The sequence below is a fragment of the Notolabrus celidotus genome, chromosome 6 (genome assembly GCF_009762535.1).
Source record: "Notolabrus celidotus isolate fNotCel1 chromosome 6, fNotCel1.pri, whole genome shotgun sequence".
Lineage (NCBI taxonomy): Eukaryota > Metazoa > Chordata > Actinopteri > Labriformes > Labridae > Notolabrus > Notolabrus celidotus.
In genome coordinates this window covers 10370407-10391453 of record NC_048277.1, presented here as the reverse complement: position 1 = coordinate 10391453, position 21047 = coordinate 10370407, and the positions used below count along the sequence as shown (strand labels likewise).

General features: G+C 46.7%; 3 protein-coding genes, 10 non-coding genes and 1 pseudogene across 13 annotated transcripts in view; all 14 read left to right on the top strand.

Moving 5' to 3' along the window:
* Positions 1-311: 311 nt before the first annotated feature.
* LOC117815139 lies at positions 312-475 on the top strand. Its single transcript, XR_004631718.1, has one exon. It is a non-coding gene; the product is annotated as a U1 spliceosomal RNA (small nuclear RNA).
* A 624-nt stretch (positions 476-1099) lies between these two features.
* On the top strand, positions 1100-1263 carry LOC117815127. Its single transcript, XR_004631707.1, has one exon. It is a non-coding gene; the product is annotated as a U1 spliceosomal RNA (small nuclear RNA).
* A 624-nt stretch (positions 1264-1887) lies between these two features.
* Positions 1888-2051, top strand: LOC117815114. The gene has a single exon (XR_004631696.1). It is a non-coding gene; the product is annotated as a U1 spliceosomal RNA (small nuclear RNA).
* Positions 2052-2675: 624 nt separating this feature from the next.
* Positions 2676-2839, top strand: LOC117815197. Its single transcript, XR_004631771.1, has one exon. It is a non-coding gene; the product is annotated as a U1 spliceosomal RNA (small nuclear RNA).
* A 624-nt stretch (positions 2840-3463) lies between these two features.
* On the top strand, positions 3464-3627 carry LOC117815186. The gene has a single exon (XR_004631759.1). It is a non-coding gene; the product is annotated as a U1 spliceosomal RNA (small nuclear RNA).
* A 624-nt stretch (positions 3628-4251) lies between these two features.
* LOC117815174 lies at positions 4252-4415 on the top strand. The gene has a single exon (XR_004631751.1). It is a non-coding gene; the product is annotated as a U1 spliceosomal RNA (small nuclear RNA).
* A 624-nt stretch (positions 4416-5039) lies between these two features.
* Positions 5040-5203, top strand: LOC117815162. The gene has a single exon (XR_004631740.1). It is a non-coding gene; the product is annotated as a U1 spliceosomal RNA (small nuclear RNA).
* A 623-nt stretch (positions 5204-5826) lies between these two features.
* On the top strand, positions 5827-5990 carry LOC117815173. Its single transcript, XR_004631750.1, has one exon. It is a non-coding gene; the product is annotated as a U1 spliceosomal RNA (small nuclear RNA).
* Positions 5991-6614: 624 nt separating this feature from the next.
* LOC117815108 lies at positions 6615-6778 on the top strand. The gene has a single exon (XR_004631689.1). It is a non-coding gene; the product is annotated as a U1 spliceosomal RNA (small nuclear RNA).
* A 4549-nt stretch (positions 6779-11327) lies between these two features.
* On the top strand, positions 11328-15437 carry LOC117813705 (sentrin-specific protease 2-like). The gene is made up of 13 exons (XM_034684702.1): positions 11328-11519; positions 11608-11679; positions 11775-12008; positions 12110-12216; positions 12297-12457; positions 12997-13689; positions 13841-13959; positions 14044-14169; positions 14244-14309; positions 14436-14524; positions 14606-14711; positions 14991-15044; positions 15124-15437. Exons 6-12 carry the CDS (start codon positions 13140-13142, stop codon positions 15039-15041), a joined length of 1107 nt encoding a protein of 368 aa, XP_034540593.1. The 5' UTR covers positions 11328-11519; positions 11608-11679; positions 11775-12008; positions 12110-12216; positions 12297-12457; positions 12997-13139; the 3' UTR covers positions 15042-15044; positions 15124-15437.
* A 3318-nt stretch (positions 15438-18755) lies between these two features.
* On the top strand, positions 18756-20187 carry LOC117813706. Its single transcript, XM_034684703.1, has 2 exons — positions 18756-19167; positions 19286-20187. The coding sequence occupies exons 1-2, from the start codon at positions 18786-18788 to the stop codon at positions 19735-19737; spliced, it is 834 nt and encodes a 277-aa protein (XP_034540594.1). The 5' UTR covers positions 18756-18785; the 3' UTR covers positions 19738-20187.
* Positions 20171-20346, top strand: LOC117815185 (annotated as a pseudogene).
* Positions 20347-20352: 6 nt separating this feature from the next.
* LOC117813963 (outer membrane channel protein CpnT-like) overlaps positions 20353-21047 on the top strand; it is a 2483-nt gene continuing 1788 nt past the window's right edge. The window contains exons 1-2 of the mRNA XM_034685045.1: positions 20353-20461; positions 20566-20684. Of these exons, the coding sequence (XP_034540936.1) occupies positions 20353-20461; positions 20566-20684 (228 nt within the window). The remainder of the gene's footprint in view (positions 20462-20565; positions 20685-21047) is intronic.
* LOC117815125 lies at positions 20689-20805 on the top strand. Its single transcript, XR_004631705.1, has one exon. It is a non-coding gene; the product is annotated as a U5 spliceosomal RNA (small nuclear RNA).

Below are 21047 nucleotides of genomic sequence, written 5' to 3'. Positions count from 1 at the left end.
TCCCTCGCTGGACTGCTTAGGTTGTAGGCTTTTGCGTGGTTGCTGGAGTGTGTTTGCTTTCTCAGACACGTAAACAGCTTGCCAAGTAAAAACTGGGAGTTGTGTTTCTCTCTTTTGACAGACGGAGAAAAGGGGACAGAGAGCTTGTGTTGCAAACCCAAGTCAGTGTTTTGCACTCTTTGGCCACTTTGGGAGCAGCTGAGGGTGAGCTAATGCTCAAGCTACCAAACTTTGGGATTGTGGCTTGTGGCCACCACCAGCCAGGGTGCTGTGTCTGGGAATTAGTCCCCTGTCTCTGACGCATCCAACTCATACTTACCTGGCAGGGGAGATACCATGATCAAGAAGGTGGTTCACCCAGGGCGAGGCTCAGCCATTGCACTCCGGCTGTGCTGACCCCTGCGAATTCCCCAAATGTGGGAATCTCGACTGCATAATTTGTGGTAGTGGGGGACTGCGTTCGCGCTCTCCCCTGATTCTTGTGTCAAAGGATAAACAAAGTGGGTCCTGAAAGCCGAACAGTATTCGTGCCTCTGGATCGTCCCGCAGACCGGCCCCGGTGCGTGCTCCGTCCGTCGTCTGAGTCTGGGCTCTCTTTCGGTCTTGGAAAGGCAAGTGGCAGGGTGCTGCATGGAGGTGTACGCCGCGAAGCCGCCACCGGCTACCTGCAATTGCTCACCACGGCGACGGCAGCAAGCAGCGACCTTGACGAGGGGCCAAAGAGAAGTGAATGTTCTCCCCGACCAGACTGTCCTGACTTTGTGAAAGAAATGTGCTCTAGACATTCTTCCCTCGCTGGACTGCTTAGGTTTTAGGCTTTTGCGTGGTTGCTGGAGTGTGTTTGCTTTCTCAGACACGTAAACAGCTTGCCAAGTAAAAACTGGGAGTTGTGTTTCTCTCTTTTGACAGACGGAGAAAAGGGGACAGAGAGCTTGTGCTGCAAACCCAAGTCAGTGTTTTGCACTCTTTGGCCACTTTGGGAGCAGCTGAGGGTGAGCTAATGCTCAAGCTACCAAACTTTGGGATTGTGGCTTGTGGCCACCACCAGCCAGGGTGCTGTGTCTGGGAATTAGTCCCCTGTCTCTGACGCATCCAACTCATACTTACCTGGCAGGGGAGATACCATGATCAAGAAGGTGGTTCACCCAGGGCGAGGCTCAGCCATTGCACTCCGGCTGTGCTGACCCCTGCGAATTCCCCAAATGTGGGAATCTCGACTGCATAATTTGTGGTAGTGGGGGACTGCGTTCGCGCTCTCCCCTGATTCTTGTGTCAAAGGATAAACAAAGTGGGTCCTGAAAGCCGAACAGTATTCGTGCCTCTGGATCGTCCCGCAGACCGGCCCCGGTGCGTGCTCCGTCCGTCGTCTGAGTCTGGGCTCTCTTTCGGTCTTGGAAAGGCAAGTGGCAGGGTGCTGCATGGAGGTGTACGCCGCGAAGCCGCCACCGGCTACCTGCAATTGCTCACCACGGCGACGGCAGCAAGCAGCGACCTTGACGAGGGGCCAAAGAGAAGTGAATGTTCTCCCCGACCAGACTGTCCTGACTTTGTGAAAGAAATGTGCTCTAGACATTCTTCCCTCGCTGGACTGCTTAGGTTGTAGGCTTTTGCGTGGTTGCTGGAGTGTGTTTGCTTTCTCAGACACGTAAACAGCTTGCCAAGTAAAAACTGGGAGTTGTGTTTCTCTCTTTTGACAGACGGAGAAAAGGGGACAGAGAGCTTGTGTTGCAAACCCAAGTCAGTGTTTTGCACTCTTTGGCCACTTTGGGAGCAGCTGAGGGTGAGCTAATGCTCAAGCTACCAAACTTTGGGATTGTGGCTTGTGGCCACCACCAGCCAGGGTGCTGTGTCTGGGAATTAGTCCCCTGTCTCTGACGCATCCAACTCATACTTACCTGGCAGGGGAGATACCATGATCAAGAAGGTGGTTCACCCAGGGCGAGGCTCAGCCATTGCACTCCGGCTGTGCTGACCCCTGCGAATTCCCCAAATGTGGGAATCTCGACTGCATAATTTGTGGTAGTGGGGGACTGCGTTCGCGCTCTCCCCTGATTCTTGTGTCAAAGGATAAACAAAGTGGGTCCTGAAAGCCGAACAGTATTCGTGCCTCTGGATCGTCCCGCAGACCGGCCCCGGTGCGTGCTCCGTCCGTCGTCTGAGTCTGGGCTCTCTTTCGGTCTTGGAAAGGCAAGTGGCAGGGTGCTGCATGGAGGTGTACGCCGCGAAGCCGCCACCGGCTACCTGCAATTGCTCACCACGGCGACGGCAGCAAGCAGCGACCTTGACGAGGGGCCAAAGAGAAGTGAATGTTCTCCCCGACCAGACTGTCCTGACTTTGTGAAAGAAATGTGCTCTAGACATTCTTCCCTCGCTGGACTGCTTAGGTTTTAGGCTTTTGCGTGGTTGCTGGAGTGTGTTTGCTTTCTCAGACACGTAAACAGCTTGCCAAGTAAAAACTGGGAGTTGTGTTTCTCTCTTTTGACAGACGGAGAAAAGGGGACAGAGAGCTTGTGCTGCAAACCCAAGTCAGTGTTTTGCACTCTTTGGCCACTTTGGGAGCAGCTGAGGGTGAGCTAATGCTCAAGCTACCAAACTTTGGGATTGTGGCTTGTGGCCACCACCAGCCAGGGTGCTGTGTCTGGGAATTAGTCCCCTGTCTCTGACGCATCCAACTCATACTTACCTGGCAGGGGAGATACCATGATCAAGAAGGTGGTTCACCCAGGGCGAGGCTCAGCCATTGCACTCCGGCTGTGCTGACCCCTGCGAATTCCCCAAATGTGGGAATCTCGACTGCATAATTTGTGGTAGTGGGGGACTGCGTTCGCGCTCTCCCCTGATTCTTGTGTCAAAGGATAAACAAAGTGGGTCCTGAAAGCCGAACAGTATTCGTGCCTCTGGATCGTCCCGCAGACCGGCCCCGGTGCGTGCTCCGTCCGTCGTCTGAGTCTGGGCTCTCTTTCGGTCTTGGAAAGGCAAGTGGCAGGGTGCTGCATGGAGGTGTACGCCGCGAAGCCGCCACCGGCTACCTGCAATTGCTCACCACGGCGACGGCAGCAAGCAGCGACCTTGACGAGGGGCCAAAGAGAAGTGAATGTTCTCCCCGACCAGACTGTCCTGACTTTGTGAAAGAAATGTGCTCTAGACATTCTTCCCTCGCTGGACTGCTTAGGTTGTAGGCTTTTGCGTGGTTGCTGGAGTGTGTTTGCTTTCTCAGACACGTAAACAGCTTGCCAAGTAAAAACTGGGAGTTGTGTTTCTCTCTTTTGACAGACGGAGAAAAGGGGACAGAGAGCTTGTGTTGCAAACCCAAGTCAGTGTTTTGCACTCTTTGGCCACTTTGGGAGCAGCTGAGGGTGAGCTAATGCTCAAGCTACCAAACTTTGGGATTGTGGCTTGTGGCCACCACCAGCCAGGGTGCTGTGTCTGGGAATTAGTCCCCTGTCTCTGACGCATCCAACTCATACTTACCTGGCAGGGGAGATACCATGATCAAGAAGGTGGTTCACCCAGGGCGAGGCTCAGCCATTGCACTCCGGCTGTGCTGACCCCTGCGAATTCCCCAAATGTGGGAATCTCGACTGCATAATTTGTGGTAGTGGGGGACTGCGTTCGCGCTCTCCCCTGATTCTTGTGTCAAAGGATAAACAAAGTGGGTCCTGAAAGCCGAACAGTATTCGTGCCTCTGGATCGTCCCGCAGACCGGCCCCGGTGCGTGCTCCGTCCGTCGTCTGAGTCTGGGCTCTCTTTCGGTCTTGGAAAGGCAAGTGGCAGGGTGCTGCATGGAGGTGTACGCCGCGAAGCCGCCACCGGCTACCTGCAATTGCTCACCACGGCGACGGCAGCAAGCAGCGACCTTGACGAGGGGCCAAAGAGAAGTGAATGTTCTCCCCGACCAGACTGTCCTGACTTTGTGAAAGAAATGTGCTCTAGACATTCTTCCCTCGCTGGACTGCTTAGGTTTTAGGCTTTTGCGTGGTTGCTGGAGTGTGTTTGCTTTCTCAGACACGTAAACAGCTTGCCAAGTAAAAACTGGGAGTTGTGTTTCTCTCTTTTGACAGACGGAGAAAAGGGGACAGAGAGCTTGTGCTGCAAACCCAAGTCAGTGTTTTGCACTCTTTGGCCACTTTGGGAGCAGCTGAGGGTGAGCTAATGCTCAAGCTACCAAACTTTGGGATTGTGGCTTGTGGCCACCACCAGCCAGGGTGCTGTGTCTGGGAATTAGTCCCCTGTCTCTGACGCATCCAACTCATACTTACCTGGCAGGGGAGATACCATGATCAAGAAGGTGGTTCACCCAGGGCGAGGCTCAGCCATTGCACTCCGGCTGTGCTGACCCCTGCGAATTCCCCAAATGTGGGAATCTCGACTGCATAATTTGTGGTAGTGGGGGACTGCGTTCGCGCTCTCCCCTGATTCTTGTGTCAAAGGATAAACAAAGTGGGTCCTGAAAGCCGAACAGTATTCGTGCCTCTGGATCGTCCCGCAGACCGGCCCCGGTGCGTGCTCCGTCCGTCGTCTGAGTCTGGGCTCTCTTTCGGTCTTGGAAAGGCAAGTGGCAGGGTGCTGCATGGAGGTGTACGCCGCGAAGCCGCCACCGGCTACCTGCAATTGCTCACCACGGCGACGGCAGCAAGCAGCGACCTTGACGAGGGGCCAAAGAGAAGTGAATGTTCTCCCCGACCAGACTGTCCTGACTTTGTGAAAGAAATGTGCTCTAGACATTCTTCCCTCGCTGGACTGCTTAGGTTTTAGGCTTTTGCGTGGTTGCTGGAGTGTGTTTGCTTTCTCAGACACGTAAACAGCTTGCCAAGTAAAAACTGGGAGTTGTGTTTCTCTCTTTTGACAGACGGAGAAAAGGGGACAGAGAGCTTGTGTTGCAAACCCAAGTCAGTGTTTTGCACTCTTTGGCCACTTTGGGAGCAGCTGAGGGTGAGCTAATGCTCAAGCTACCAAACTTTGGGATTGTGGCTTGTGGCCACCACCAGTCAGGGTGCTGTGTCTGGGAATTAGTCCCCTGTCTCTGACACATCCAACTCATACTTACCTGGCAGGGGAGATACCATGATCAAGAAGGTGGTTCACCCAGGGCGAGGCTCAGCCATTGCACTCCGGCTGTGCTGACCCCTGCGAATTCCCCAAATGTGGGAATCTCGACTGCATAATTTGTGGTAGTGGGGGACTGCGTTCGCGCTCTCCCCTGATTCTTGTGTCAAAGGATAAACAAAGTGGTCCTGAAAGCCGAACAGTATTCGTGCCTCTGGATCGTCCCGCAGACCGGCCCCGGTGCGTGCTCCGTCCGTCGTCTGAGTCTGGGCTCTCTTTCGGTCTTGGAAAGGCAAGTGGCAGGGTGCTGCATGGAGGTGTACGCCGCGAAGCCGCCACCGGCTACCTGCAATTGCTCACCACGGCGACGGCAGCAAGCAGCGACCTTGACGAGGGGCCAAAGAGAAGTGAATGTTCTCCCCGACCAGACTGTCCTGACTTTGTGAAAGAAATGTGCTCTAGACATTCTTCCCTCGCTGGACTGCTTAGGTTTTAGGCTTTTGCGTGGTTGCTGGAGTGTGTTTGCTTTCTCAGACACGTAAACAGCTTGCCAAGTAAAAACTGGGAGTTGTGTTTCTCTCTTTTGACAGACGGAGAAAAGGGGACAGAGAGGTTGTGCTGCAAACCCAAGTCAGTGTTTTGCACTCTTTGGCCACTTTGGGAGCAGCTGAGGGTGAGCTAATGCTCAAGCTACCAAACTTTGGGATTGTGGCTTGTGGCCACCACCAGCCAGGGTGCTGTGTCTGGGAATTAGTCCCCTGTCTCTGACACATCCAACTCATACTTACCTGGCAGGGGAGATACCATGATCTAGAAGGTGGTTCACCCAGGGCGAGGCTCAGCCATTGCACTCCGGCTGTGCTGACCCCTGCGAATTCCCCAAATGTAGGAATCTCGACTGCATAATTTGTGGTAGTGGGGGACTGCGTTCGCGCTCTCCCCTGATTCTTGTGTCAAAGGATAAACAAAGTGGGTCCTGAAAGCCGAACAGTATTCGTGCCTCTGGATCGTCCCGCAGACCGGCCCCGGTGCGTGCTCCGTCCGTCGTCTGAGTCTGGGCTCTCTTTCGGTCTTGGAAAGGCAAGTGGCAGGGTGCTGCATGGAGGTGTACGCCGCGAAGCCGCCACCGGCTACCTGCAATTGCTCACCACGGCGACGGCAGCAAGCAGCGACCTTGACGAGGGGCCAAAGAGAAGTGAATGTTCTCCCCGACCAGACTGTCCTGACTTTGTGAAAGAAATGTGCTCTAGACATTCTTCCCTCGCTGGACTGCTTAGGTTTTAGGCTTTTGCGTGGTTGCTGGAGTGTGTTTGCTTTCTCAGACACGTAAACAGCTTGCCAAGTAAAAACTGGGAGTTGTGTTTCTCTCTTTTGACAGACGGAGAAAAGGGGACAGAGAGCTTGTGCTGCAAACCCAAGTCAGTGTTTTGCACTCTTTGGCCACTTTGGGAGCAGCTGAGGGTGAGCTAATGCTCAAGCTACCAAACTTTGGGATTGTGGCTTGTGGCCACCACCAGCCAGGGTGCTGTGTCTGGGAATTAGTCCCCTGTCTCTGACGCATCCAACTCATACTTACCTGGCAGGGGAGATACCATGATCAAGAAGGTGGTTCACCCAGGGCGAGGCTCAGCCATTGCACTCCGGCTGTGCTGACCCCTGCGAATTCCCCAAATGTGGGAATCTCGACTGCATAATTTGTGGTAGTGGGGGACTGCGTTCGCGCTCTCCCCTGATTCTTGTGTCAAAGGATAAACAAAGTGGGTCCTGAAAGCCGAACAGTATTCGTGCCTCTGGATCGTCCCGCAGACCGGCCCCGGTGCGTGCTCCGTCCGTCGTCTGAGTCTGGGCTCTCTTTCGGTCTTGGAAAGGCAAGTGGCAGGGTGCTGTATGGAGGTGTACGCCGCGAAGCCGCCATCGGCTACCTGCAATTGCTCACCACGGCGACGGCAGCAAGCAGCGACCTTGACGAGGGGCCAAAGAGAAGTGAATGTTCTCCCCGACCAGACTGTCCTGACTTTGTGAAAGAAATGTGCTCTAGACATTCTTCCCTCGCTGGACTGCTTAGGTTTTAGGCTTTTGCGTGGTTGCTGGAGTGTGTTTGCTTTCTCAGACACGTAAACAGCTTGCCAAGCTGTAAAAATTGGGAGTTGTGTTTCTCTCTTTTGACAGACGGAGAAAAGGGGACAGAGAGCTTGTGCTGCAAACCCAAGTCAGTGTTTTGCACTCTTTGGCCACTTTGGGAGCAGCTGAGGGTGAGCTAAGCCTGTCTTCTGAGTCCACGGCTCGCTTTCTGTCTTGGACAGGCAAGTGGCAGCGTCGCTGCAAGGAGGTGTACGCCGCGAAGCTGCCATCAACTAACCGCAGTTGCCCGCTATTGCCCGCCATGGCGACAGTAAAAACTGGGAGTTGTGTTTCTCTCTTTAGCCAGACGGAGACAAAGGGACCTCCAGAACATCCTTGGATTTCAGACCATGCAACTGGACTACATCTTTGCCCTACCAGGTAGACAAAATTTGTAAACGGTCTTTACCACCTTCACCCTTTTGAACTGATAATAATCGAATAATCGAAAGATTTCAACCAAAGAGACTTTCAACACCAGCACTTGAGAAAATCAGTGACAATAATCATGTACTCAGAAGTCATCTCAACTGAGGACAATCACACATGGCTTTCTGATAATAAGTGCACCGTCTTGAGAGGAATGGAATTGAGAGACCAGGATGGGATTCGGACGGGGGCCCAACGTTTCTATGTGCGACTCAGACGCCAGGAGGACACAGGGCTTCTCCACCACCTTCCCTCCACCATACAGCTGGGTGCAGTTAGAGTCTACCTTTTTTACCAAGGACAGCCCAAAGAACGCAAGTGTGGCTCCCTCAACCACCTGGCAGCTACTTGCCATGTGACCTACTGCAAGAACTGCAGAACATCCGACCACTCCACAAAGAACTGTGACCAGCCCATGAGGTGCAATCTCTGAGGTGAAACAACCCACTCCTTCAGAGGTTGCCCTCAATCATATGCTAACAGGACAAGACAACAACAACCATACCAGACTTCAGAGAACTGTCAAACACCAAAGGAGGGCAATATGAGTGCTGATGACCAGGATACAGGGCCAGCTCCAGATACCCAGCAGGTGGAAAGCATTGTCACCAATAAACCCCTGCAAGCTAACCAGGTGCTCTGCCAACCCTCAATCAGCAAGCTGAGCAGGATGAGAGACTGTATTGGAGCGCAGATCTAACAGAAATGCCAGAAGAGGTCAAACAAACTTCAACCAATATCTAAGCCATTCAGGTAGGCAATATCTTTGTCAAATTTACTAGTGTTCCATTTTACAAAAATATTTGCTTTGGTTTGGTTTTTTACCTTGTGGTGTCTCCAAAATGATGGCTGCCCATGCCGGTGTTATCGCCCTACTGGTTCCTACGCTAACTGGTTTCCGTGATCCAGCTGTGTTGTATTTACTTAAAGGCAGACGCTGTGCTCCGCTCCAAACACAAGATTCGCCACAAATTCACAAACATATTAACAGTAGTTTTCGGGTCTCGTCTCACATGTATTGCGTCAAAATGGTTGGATCAGTGAGCAGTGCCTCATATCTACCGACGAAAGTCATTAAATGGGTAAAAATAAAGTATTTGCAAACACGGGTCGAGTTGGATTCGAACCTGGGGGAGCAAAAAGAGAGCTATATGAAAGACCGCATCCATACCCGTGAGCCACTGAGCTCACAGAAATGAAGGAATTTTGACAGCTATTGGTCAACACGTCATCATCCAGGTTACAGCCAGGGAACATTTTGGTTTGTGTTCGTCTGAAACAACTGGTTTCCTTGAGCTCATATCAGGAAATACTGGACCATGTTTAGCGAAAGTTTTCTATAAACTACGGCCTCATTAACCACTTCACTGCAGTCCACTAACACACTTTACTTTGTGACAGGTAAGTACTTTCCAACGGTGACGATCTAACCCACAGAACTTGGTTAAAATCACACTTTTTAACGGTTTACGTGGAGCCGTGGGAACACGATGCAGGTGATATTTGCAAGTCGTACAATTGTCTCATTCATAGTCAATATTGCGGCGAGAATAATTTAACTAAAGGAATCAGTAGACTATATCACAGTCACGTACATAAGTATGTGTAAAGAGCAACATAAAGACGGACTCGGTCTCATGCGAATACAATTCACATGCCAAAAAGGCACTGCGGCCACAACATAACCACTACGCCGCAGACTCCAGTGAATGAAGGGTCTCCTGTCATTCATTCTTTACACCCATAAGCGTCAGGTAACATTTTGGTTTGTGCTCACCTAAAACAACTGGTTACACTGTGCCTTCGTGAGGAAATTTCCTCAATACATTTTGCAAAGGGTTTTCTTGAAAACGCTGCTGTCAGTCGCTGCACTTCAGCTGTAAACATTTTCGCAACGGCAATAAGTGACAAAATACATCAGGTAGGGCTATTTCATGTGTTTAAATAGCGATTAAAATACAAACTCTTATCGCGGAGCAATGGTAACACTCTAATAGTGATATGATGCCATTGCACGGTGTGAAAAGCGTCACCGGAGACGAACAGGAACCTTTTAGTGGACGTTATTCTTTTAGATCCTAGGCTACATTCAAATAGTGTCAAAGTTATGTCAGAGCTCTCATGCAAACACACCATAATTTTTGTTTTGATCTCTCAGTACATCTGTAATAAAGTCCAGAACAATGTTGGATTTAGATGCACAAGACTTCTAACTTAAATGACAGCTTCTCGCAATATTGTCTAAGTATACAACATTAAAACCCATCACCACCCAGGAATAACAAGCATGGTCTTGAAGAAAAGAAAATGCATTTCATTTAAATTAGATTGTCATATAGGCCTGAAAGAAACTTTACAAAAATGTCATTCAGTAAATCAATCTTTATTGATATAATGCCACATCACAAGAAACTCAGGTCTAGACCATATTCTATTATTAACAAAGATCCAACACCAAGACAGGATAATATCCAGTCCCCTCTTACTGACAGGACTGGATCTCACCCCACCTTAATCCACCATGAACATTGCACCTCGCAGTATTTCGCTAGTTGCAGCGGCGAGGACAAACTTCCTATAACAGGCAGAAACCTCCAACAGAACCAGACTCAGGTTAGATAGACATCTGCTGAGACTGAGTTGGGGTTGGAAAGAGGGATAGAGGACAATAAAAGAGAGAGAGAGAGAGAGAGAGAGAGAGAGAGAGAGAGAGAGAGAGAGAGAGAGAGAGAGAGACGATTAGCACCTGCAGCAAGTTCTCTTTACTAAGAGATTCCCACTACAGGGAAATTACTAAAATAGTAACAAACTTCCCAACATTAACTCCAGAAGAGAAACTGTCAGTTCTCCTGGGGGAAGGGTCAGCAGCTCCTCTGGCTGCTAAATATGTGTCTGCCTGTCACAGCCTGAGGGACGCACCATCCCATGATATCTGATTTTGGGTGAAGGTTTTAAGAGCATTGACATTGAGATATGCTGTATGGGTGACACCATTGTTTTAACGCATATAAAATATGTAATATATATAATATGAATATATATGTAATGAATATAATATTTAATGAATGTAATGTATGTGTATAAATCGTATGTGCTTTGGAAACATGTCTTTGTACATGCCAATAAAGCAAATTGAATTGAATTGTTTCTGTCTTCCAACGATTTTATTTTTTGTTTTTTAGAAACAGAAAAGGAAAATCGACCAGTTTTTAAAGTTTTGTTTATCCCTTCTTGACCCTGATGAATAAAAATAGCTTGAATTTCAATTTTAATTCTTGAATTTTAAAATGAAAATCAAATAACCACTCATTTTTTGTTTTTTAATATTATTTTCTCAACGGAAAATCCAATGAACAAAACACACATTGACCCAGTAATTAAGTAATCACCAACATCTGACCCAGGGGTGTAGCTATAAAAGCAGGATGGAGCAGTTGATTGTTCTTTTGCTCAGTAGAGATTATCTTATAGCAAACCCTCAAACAATTCGATAGAGACAGAAAACATGGATCCTCTTAAAGTCAGAGAAATAATTGACTTTAAAATGAACAGCATATATCCTCCAGGATTTTCCAAAAATCAGAGATATATTCTGAAAAGAAGGGCGGAAAGCTACCATATGAAAGGTAAGACAACCAGCAAAATGGCACTGTATAACATTGTTGATCTCAAAATCTTATTTATTTAACTGTTTAGATAAAATATGACCCTTAGATGGGGAGCTGTACTACCAATGCCACAGAAAGCGTGATGAGCAGCAGCATCACCTCGCAAAGGTTGTACATACCCCACTTGATGCAAACGCTATCTTCCTGGAATTTCACGCCAGTGCTATTGGGGCCCACTGTGGGGTGGACAAGACTCTTCATGCTATCCTCCAGAGGTACTACTGGCCAGGTATGAAGGCAGATATCACAAAATGGGTAAGTAGATTTCTCCTTTTTGAGTTTAATTTATAATAATCCAAAGTGTGCCTCTTCATTGTGCTCAGATTTTCTCTTTGCTTATTAGATTTCCCAGTGTGATGCATGTCAGAAAAAGAGGGCCTGTTTAAAAGAGAAGGCCCAGTACAAACAAATACAGGTGAGTGATTACACTAATGTAAGACACATTATGTTCAACAATTGAGTCACAGTGAATTTTATAAATTTGAATTTCTGCATTTGTTTGCATTTCAGGTGTTAGAGCCTTTCAAACTGGTTGGGATGGACCTGGTAGGCACACTTAAGTGTACCAACAATGGTTACACGTACATCTGTGTGATGGTGGACTATTTCACTAAATGGCTGGAGGTCTATCTGCTGAAGAGTAAAAAGGCAGAGGAAGTCACAAAGTGCATAATGGATTTCTTTTATAAGTACGGTGCACCAAAACGTATCCTGACTGACCGAGGCAAAGAATTTGTCAACAAAGTAAGTCTAGGGGTGGTACTAAAAAAAATACTATTTTTAAATACTATACCATATATATGTATATTATTTATTTTCATAACTTTATCCGTCATATGTTCTAGATCAACCGGGACCTTTGTGAAAAACTTTGCATAGAAAGAAGTCTTTGTGCGCCGTACCACCCACAGACAAATGGCCTGGTTGAAAAACTTAATGGAACCATTCAAGGGTAAAAATGCACTTCCTACTTTCTCCATGGGTCTATCACATGTAAACACAGAGAATGAGAGACTCTTCCTTTGATTTCAGGGCTTTGAAAAAAATGGTGCACCCAAGTGACTGGGATTGCTACATAAAACCAACAGTATTTGGACTCCGCACTAAAAAACAGATCACAACCAAATATTCCCCCTATTTCCTGATGTACTGAAGGGAGGCCCGTTATCCCTCCGAAATCCCAGACGTGTCAGGTAAAACGTAATTTTACTGCATTTATATTGGGAATGTCCCTATTAGTTTCATTTAACCCTGAGATCGAGTAATTCAAAGGTAAATAACTGTCGTTACCGGCAACTGAGCTAACTCTACGATAATACCGTGGCAAGCTCAACAGTAGCACAGAAGTTACGTGTAACATTGACAATTTTTTTTTTCACAGCTGAGTCTCACATTACTCGCCGCTGGGTGGAGCTGTTCCCCAGTTGTTTCTATCCTTTTCAGTGACTACTCACTTACGTAGGTGTACTGAGAAAACAGCATCACCTAGTGCGGAGCACAGTATGAGTCACAGAAGTCAATGAAATTGGGAGTTGCTTCATAAACTTCTAGACTCTACTGTTAGCTACATTGCACATATCTGGTCAAGAACTGACACATGATTACGCTCGAGCCTGACACCACGGGACCGAACCAGACACCTTAATTTTAAAATGTTTTGTCTCTTACTGTTTTTATTTATATTTATGTCCATTATGTTTATTTGTGTTTAATTACCTACTTTATGTTGCAGATCAGAGAGCAAAGATCAAAGAGCAGGCAAATGCTCTGACTCGAAATGAGGACTTGTGCATCCGAGCCTCACAACTCAAAGATATCCACGCTCAAGTAGAGGCCAATATTTTAGATTCCCAAGAGAAGGTGCTGAAGAGAAAGATGTCAAAGGGGGAAGAGGACATCTTTACAGTGGTTGACAGAGTTCTCAGAAAAAACATTCACCAAGAGCAAAGGAAAGGAGGGAAAATGGAACCAGATTTACTGGGACCTTTCGCCATAGTAAACATTGAGGGGAAAAGTGCAGATCTACTTCAGTGTAATGGCAGAACCATAGAGAAAATTAACATTGATCATCTCAAAAGATATGTGGAACCACAGCCTCGAATCCCTGCAAAATGGATTGCACTTTCCCCACTGATTCCTCAGGCACAGCAGACCAGCTCTTGTTTGTCCCCTGCAGTACCTCAGAGCCTCAGTGAGACCATAAGTCTGCAGTCTCCGATCAAGAGCCTCAGTGAGACCATAAGTCTGCAGTCTCCGATCAAGAGCCTCAGTGACACAATAAGTCTGCAGTCTCCGATCAAGAGCCCCAATGACTCAATCTGTCAACACTCCCCCATGGTACCCCAGCGCCTCAGTGAGACCCCAAGTCCACAATCAGACCCCATGTCCAGGGACACTGCTTCCTCCAGGACCATCCCTGAAGAATGTGAGTATCTGTTTTAAAACAGTTTTACTATAGCAATATACAAACAGGATTTTGTCATTGTTCTCTGTAAGACTGTGTGAAAATTGGAACACAGTACCACATCACAGTACTATTGTTGCCTCAGTAAACCCCTCTTGATTCTAATTCACAGTAATAGCTGACATCTGGTCTGGCAAACGGCAAAGTGTGCTATGGAGCAAAGTGGGACCATACAAACTTTTTGCCAGAGACCTGCAAAATCTGGCCCCTGGAAGGGAACTAGAGAGTGAGGTAAATGCATGCATAGTGTTTTCATTCATATTTTCATCTTTATTTGATATGGGAAAGATTATCTTCTCAATATTATCATTTCAGGTTTTGAATGCATTCATTCATGTCATCATTCAAAAGTTACAACAGGAACGTTTGAAAAGGTTTTATCTTGTTGACTCCTTTGCAATGAGTGCTCTGTGGCATGGATCATTCCAAGGATTAAAGAAGGTAACCTTTCAGAAAATCCGTTCAGACTTATTTAAAATGCATACAAGTTTGTATTGAGGATATTTTTGTTTCAGGTTGACCCAATGGCCTACGATGTCCTCTTAGGTCCTGTGTGTGACAACAGACATTGGACACTTGTGGTGAGAACTTCACACATTTGCAAAATAGTCATGTGCAGGAGTGTAAATATACTTTTGTGTTCTCCTGCATGAAGATTGGCTGTACTATTTCAAAATTTCTATGGACACATTACACGTCTTATGCAGGTCCTTTATCCAAAGGAGAGGCTTGCACTTTACATAGACCCTCTAGGAGAAACACCTGACCACATAATCAAATGCAGGGATGTAACACGGTAAGATGTACAATACATCAGCTTAGTTAAAATCATTGAGTGCCGTCTGTAACAAATACTTTTTTTGTTTTGCTTGCACAGAGCTTTCATGAGGCACAAAAACATACACATCTCTAGATGGACTTGTGACACAATTAACCATCCACGTCAGCAGGACGCAACATCTTGTGGAGTATTTGTGTGCAAGGTATGAGTGCAATTCAGTGTTTACCTAAGAAAGCTACTTAATGTTACTAATTAAACCCTGCCCTGTAAAGTGTCTGCTAACTGGTGAGGTGTTAGATTTCAAAACTGATGAAGCTGCTGTGACACAGTTGAGATGGGAAATAGCTTGCCAACTGGTCACAGAGTCAGGTTTGTGTTTTGGATTTTTGCTTTCGGTGTATCATACTCATGACCTATATACAGTCAACTTGGGAATAATTTAAGCATATGATGTGTTAGAAAATTTTTCATAACTGTGCAGGGCCTGCGGGAATGCCTACCAAAGTCCAGCAAGAAACAAAGATGGCCGTGATGGGTAGGAATGGACAGTTTTCTATGCTAGTGTATGTTTCACATGTAACTAAATCCTAATCTATCACTAATATTCTCCTCAGATCCAGTGTACAGCTTGCAGCCTTTGGTTCCATTTGATTTGTGTTGGAAGGCCTCCATTGGACCGAAACTACTACTCTCCAGCATGTACACTGTAAAAGGGACTGTATCTCTCAATAGCCACATACATTCATTGTTCATTTACTATTTGAATTTTGGAAATTGCTACTTAATTTTTTATACATTGACTCAGAACCTGCCTCATCAAATGACTCTTCCAAAGTTTCAGTCCAAACCAAGGGCAACCTATAGTAGACACATTTACGATTAAATATTATAAAAGGAATTCCGTTCAGACTAAAATTGTGGGCGTGGCAGGCGTGGCAGGCGTTCAGGCGGTGCATCAAATGCACATACAGCTTTGAATGTAAAGAATGACGCCCAAATAAGGGTGCATACTTTTGAGAGCTCCTCCTAGGGCTTTTCTCCAATTCAGTCCAAACAAGGCACATTCTATAGCAGACACATTGATGATTTAAAGCAGATGTCTGTCAAACCTGAGTCTGGTTCTGTTGGAGGTTTCTGCCTGTTAAAGGAAGTTTGTCCTCGCCGCTGCAACTAGCGAAATACTGCGAGGTGCAATGTTCATGGTGGATTAAGGTGGGGTGAGATCCAGTCCTGTCGGTAAGAGGGGACGGGATATTATCCTGTCTTGGTGTTGGGTCTTTGTTAATAATAAAATATGGTCTAGACCTGAGTTTCTTGTGATGTGGCATCATATCAATAAAGATTGATTTACTGAATGACGTTTTTGTAAAGTTTCTTTCAGGCCTACATGACAGTGTAATTTAAATGAAATTTCCTCACGAAGGCACAGGGTAACCAGTTGTTTTAGGTGAGCACAAACCAAAATGTTACCTGATCAAATGTTAAAAATCAACTTCAAACCAGGAAAACCTGCACAGTCTGAAAGGGAAATGGAGCTTAATCTGGTCACTCTTCCCCCGTAAGAGTCAAAAAGAGCTTCGTTAACAAGAAATATATTGCTGTTTTTTAACCCTTTTAGTCTTTCAAAATGTTTTACCTGTTTATAACCATACTTATGACGCTCACCTTCTCAACCATCAATGTGAGAAGCGTGAAGTCGAAAGTTAGAGCCCAAACTGTTTTATCCTTTCTTAAGTCTTTTAAGTCAGATGTGTTTTTATTGCAAGAGTGTGGTCTACCATTTTTAAAAAACTACAGGGACTGGGAGGCAATGTGGCCACATGCATCACTGTGGAGTGGATCAAATAAAAATAAAAATGATGGCGTGGCCATTTTAATTAAAAACCCACTGGTCTTGGTGAAGGGCAGCACTGTGGTGAGAGATGGTAGGGCACTTTTAGCACACTTGACTTTTATGGGGAAGGATTTTTAACATTTTAGATATTTATGACTTTAATGATAAAAACGACAGGTATAACCTTTTAGAAGACTTGCAGTCCAACATGCTAGATAGGGAACCCTTAGTAGTAGGTGGAGATTTTAACTGTATTTTAACCAGAAATGATAGGAAAGGAACAAACAAGGATTTTAAAGTGGACAAAACATCGGTTTTATTTGGGACTATTTGCAGGGATTTTAAATTACTGGACTGTTTTAAAGTCATGCATCCCAGAGAGGAGGGCTTCACCTGGTTCAGTGGTGATGGCACCAAAGCCTCTTGCATAGACTACATTTTATCACGAGATTGCCCACCTACTGATGCTAGAGTAATTCCTGTCTTCTTTTTTGATCACGCTATGCTCTCCTGCACTCTTTCACTTTCTTCAGGTGTGACTTATGGAAAGGGTCTATGGAAACTCAACTGCTCCCTTTTAGAAGATAGGGAGCTAGTGAGTCAGTACAGGGAGCAGTACCAAGAGTGGCAGACCCTCCAAGACTTCTACGAAACACGAGCACACTGGTGGGAAATGGTGAAGGGAAGGACTCAGACTTTTTTTAGACAAGCAGGGAAGAGAAAAAAAGATAGGGAAAATAGACGCATGTTTGGACTGCAGAAAAGACTCCAGAGATATTATATTTTAAATCAACAAGGAATGGATTTTAATGAAGAAATCCAGGAAGTAAAGACGCAGATGTTGTTTTTAGCCGAAATCAAGAGTAAAGGTGTCATTTTAAGGAGCAAGGAAAAGGAAATGGAAGAAGGTGTACAAGATATTTCTTTAAAAAAATAATTCACAAAGAGAAAACAATAACCAAACTCAAAAGAGACAATGGCTCCACTGCTGAAACTACAACTGAATTGAAAGATACAATAGAAGATTTTTATGAAGAACTGTACAAAGAAAAATCCATTAAGACTGAAATTGTAACAGAAGTTTTAAAATTCATTCAACAGAGAGTGGATGACAGTGTGCTTTTATCCCAAGATGTTACCCTTTTAAAACTAAATAATTGTATTAAAGGTTTTAAAAGAGGAAAGTCCCCAGGGCACGATGGTCTCCCCTTTGAATTTTATTGGATTTTATGGGATAATTTAGCACCTGATCTACTTGCTGTTTTTATGGAATTTGAAAAACTTGACCGACTTCCTGACAGTTTTAGAATAGGGATAGTGACTCTGCTTTTTAAAGACAAAGACAAGACAGACCTAAAGAACTGGAGACCTATCACCCTTTTAAATTTTGACTGCAAACTTTTTAGTAAACTTTTATCATCTCATATGTCAGTGCTTTTAGAAGGGCTGATTCACCCGGATCAAGCCTGTGCCATACCGGGGAGGAAGTTCACTGACAGCCTCATTCTGATCCGAGACACCATCTGTTTTGCGAGAGGCAGAAATATTCGGCTTGTAGTCCTCAATTTAGACTTTGAAAAAGCATTTGATCGGGTCTCGCACCAGTACTTGTTCCAGGTGCTGCAAACCGTGGGTTTCCCTGAGAGGTTTATAGCTTGGGTGGGATTGCTGTACCGGGACATTATCAGCAAATTTGTTGTTAACGGGCATTTTACAAAAGCAGTGGAGATTTACTGCGGTGTCTGTCAGGGTTGTCCGTTATCTGCCCTCCTCTACATTATCTGCATTGAACCGTTGGCACAGATCTTGAGAAGGGACCAACGAATCAATGGGGTGGGGGACTGACAAGCAAGTGCTTTTCATACATGGACGACATCAACATTTTATGCACTGACTTTTTATCTGTTAACAGGACGCTGGACTTGACTGACTGGTTTGGACAGGCCTCTGGGTCCAAATTAAACAGACTAAAGACCCAAGCCCAATGCTATGGACCATGGACAGCGACTGAGACGACTGGACTCCTCCTGACTGTGAACCAGACTGACCAGAAAATACTTGGGGTCAAATTTGATAGGGAGGGGGGAGGGAAAACCAATTGGCAAGACAAAGTAGGGAAATCAGACAACGACTGGGGTACTGGACGCAGCGCAGACTGACCATGGAAGGGAAGGTTTTAATCATTAAAGCAGTGATTTTACCTTTGCTTTTATTGATCAGTTCTGTTTTTACCCCCTCAAGACACGTGCTTTTAGATCTGGAGCAATCTTTTATTTTCTGTGGGGATCCAAGTGGGAGCGGCTAAAAAGAGACATAATGAAGAAACAAAAAGAAAAGGGTGGAAAAGGGGTTCCCGATTTTAATCTGTTTTTAGGAAGCAGATATTCAGCAACATCAATCAGAGCTGCCACAGCCCCATCCAGAAACCCAAAGACTACAGCGATGACACGGTTCTGGATGGGGTCATACCTAAGAAAAATAAAAATTTTACCCATTGATCTTAAAGTTCCAGTGTCTTTTAACCTTCCTCCTGCCTATGCTTTTATCCAAAAGTTTTTAAGTCATTTTAAACTTGAACAGGAAGAGTTGCAAATTTTAACTAACCACCGTTCTCTCATCTCTGTTGTGCAGGAGCGTGACTCAGTGAGTCCAGTGCGCGGGCTTGCACTCGGCGAGCCCTCTACAGTTTGGAGCAGTGTAAACCATCCTGTTCTTCCAAACAGACTCCGGGACCTGTCATGGATGGTGGCTCATGAGATCCTCCCGGTCAGGTCCGTGATGCACTCTCGGGGCATGTCAAGGTCCTCAACTTGCCCTCGACCAGGTTGTTCTTCCAAACAGACTCCGGGACCTGTCATGGATGGTGGCTCATGAGATCCTCCCGGTCAGGTCCGTGATGCACTCTCGGGGCATGTCAAGGTCCTCAACTTGCCCTCGACCAGGTTGTGATGCGCCTGAGTCTGTGAGGCACCTGCTCTGGGAGTGCAGCGCTGCCGTAGAACAGTGGGCACTGGCCGGCTCCTTACAATTCCCGTGCTTACCAGCAGGGGACGTCCTGACAGCACAGCTGGTGCTGTATGGAGTGGGCCAAAGGCCGCAAAGCCAGAAAGACTTTGCGGCACAATGGCTCACTCTAGCCGCCATCAAAGACGCCACATGGACCTCCAGGAACTTGCTGGTAAGGAAGCACAAGCAGATCCCCCCCGTGGCTGTGATCCGGATGGCAGCAGCGACGGTCACGATGGCCCGAGCTGCAGGCGGCAAACCTAGGACACAGCCACAAAGAAGAATCGCCTCTGTGCCCATTCGGATGAAGGAGCCGGAGCCACACGGGAAAAGTTCAAGGCAGCAGCGGCCTGGCTCTCCGGGAGAGGCAGGTGGGAAGGAGCCGTAGGGTGAGGGTCTCCTCTGAGCACCAGGACAGGGTCCCGAGAGACCACATCTGTTTGGGAGAACAAAATGAGTGATTCTTGTTAGGGGCTCACCACGCTCCTGCACAACAGTTAACTGGAAGAAGAGAACTTTTAACAAATGCGCTCTTTTAAAAGTTTTACTGAGGATTTTAAGAGACACAAAGGACACTTTTATGTATCATGGACATTTTAATGGAAAAACTTAAATGGAATCTTTTAAACTGTTCTGATTTTATGTATTGCGATTGTTTTGTTTTATTGTGCAAATTACATTGAAAACACAATGTTGATGGAACATGAGGATAAACAAAGACAAGATCCTTTGTTTGGTCGTAATACCCTTGATCCCTGAAAATGCTGATTTAAAGGTCCAGATGTAAATGTGATGATGAAACCAATGAACTAAGTGTCAATAAAATTTTTCGAAAGAAAAAAAATCTGTTCTTATCAGTTTAATATCTGATATGTCCCCTATAAGGGGACGAAATATTAAACGGATTTTTGAGACAGGGAGCTGAAGAAGGGGCTTGCTCCATTCACTCCACGCATCGACCCGGTATTGCAGTGCCGCCGGGAACGGTGCAACCCTCTCTGCCATGTGGAAAAGTAATGCCTTGAGCAAAACCCTGGCTCGGCCTCCCCTCCGGCGTGCCCACAACAGCCCCGGACTGGAATGTGGGCCGCAGATCCCCTTCCACTCTTCCTGTAAATGGCCCAGCGGGTCTGCGAGAGCCTGAGCTTTCTGCATGTCATTGTAGCCTGCAGCTAACCGCCAGGCCTTAAACTCTGTGAAATTGCACTGTGTGAAGCCTGTGACGACGTGTGGGAGAACGGAAGTGGCCTAGTACGCGGCCAGCCAAGGGCAGATTACCGTGAGCGTAGTGGCTGGGGCCACACCTGTGTTGGGCTGCTCTTGGGGGAGAAGGCCGTACCTACTCGAGTTTCTCTTCATACCGCACAAGTCTTTCGCCTTTTACTAAAGACTTCCGTGGAGAGGAACACTATTGAGTTGAACCTATTTTTGGCAGGCTCGGCTGTTCGGCTGAGCCTCTGGCACTTGTGGAAAGCAAAGAAGGTATCCGAGGCCGCTGAGAGGTCGGGTCAGATCAGATCCGAGGGCCGCTCGGCTAGGCGGCAGCCGTTGTGGTGCCCAGGAAGAAGCACCGCACCGCGACCTGGGAGAAAACTGCCAGAGGCTGGGCTCCAGCGGCAAACACTTTGGGCTATCGCTTCTCGGCCTTTTGGCTAAGACTGCGATCGCCTCTGTTTGCCGGTGGTAACTTTTGCCTGA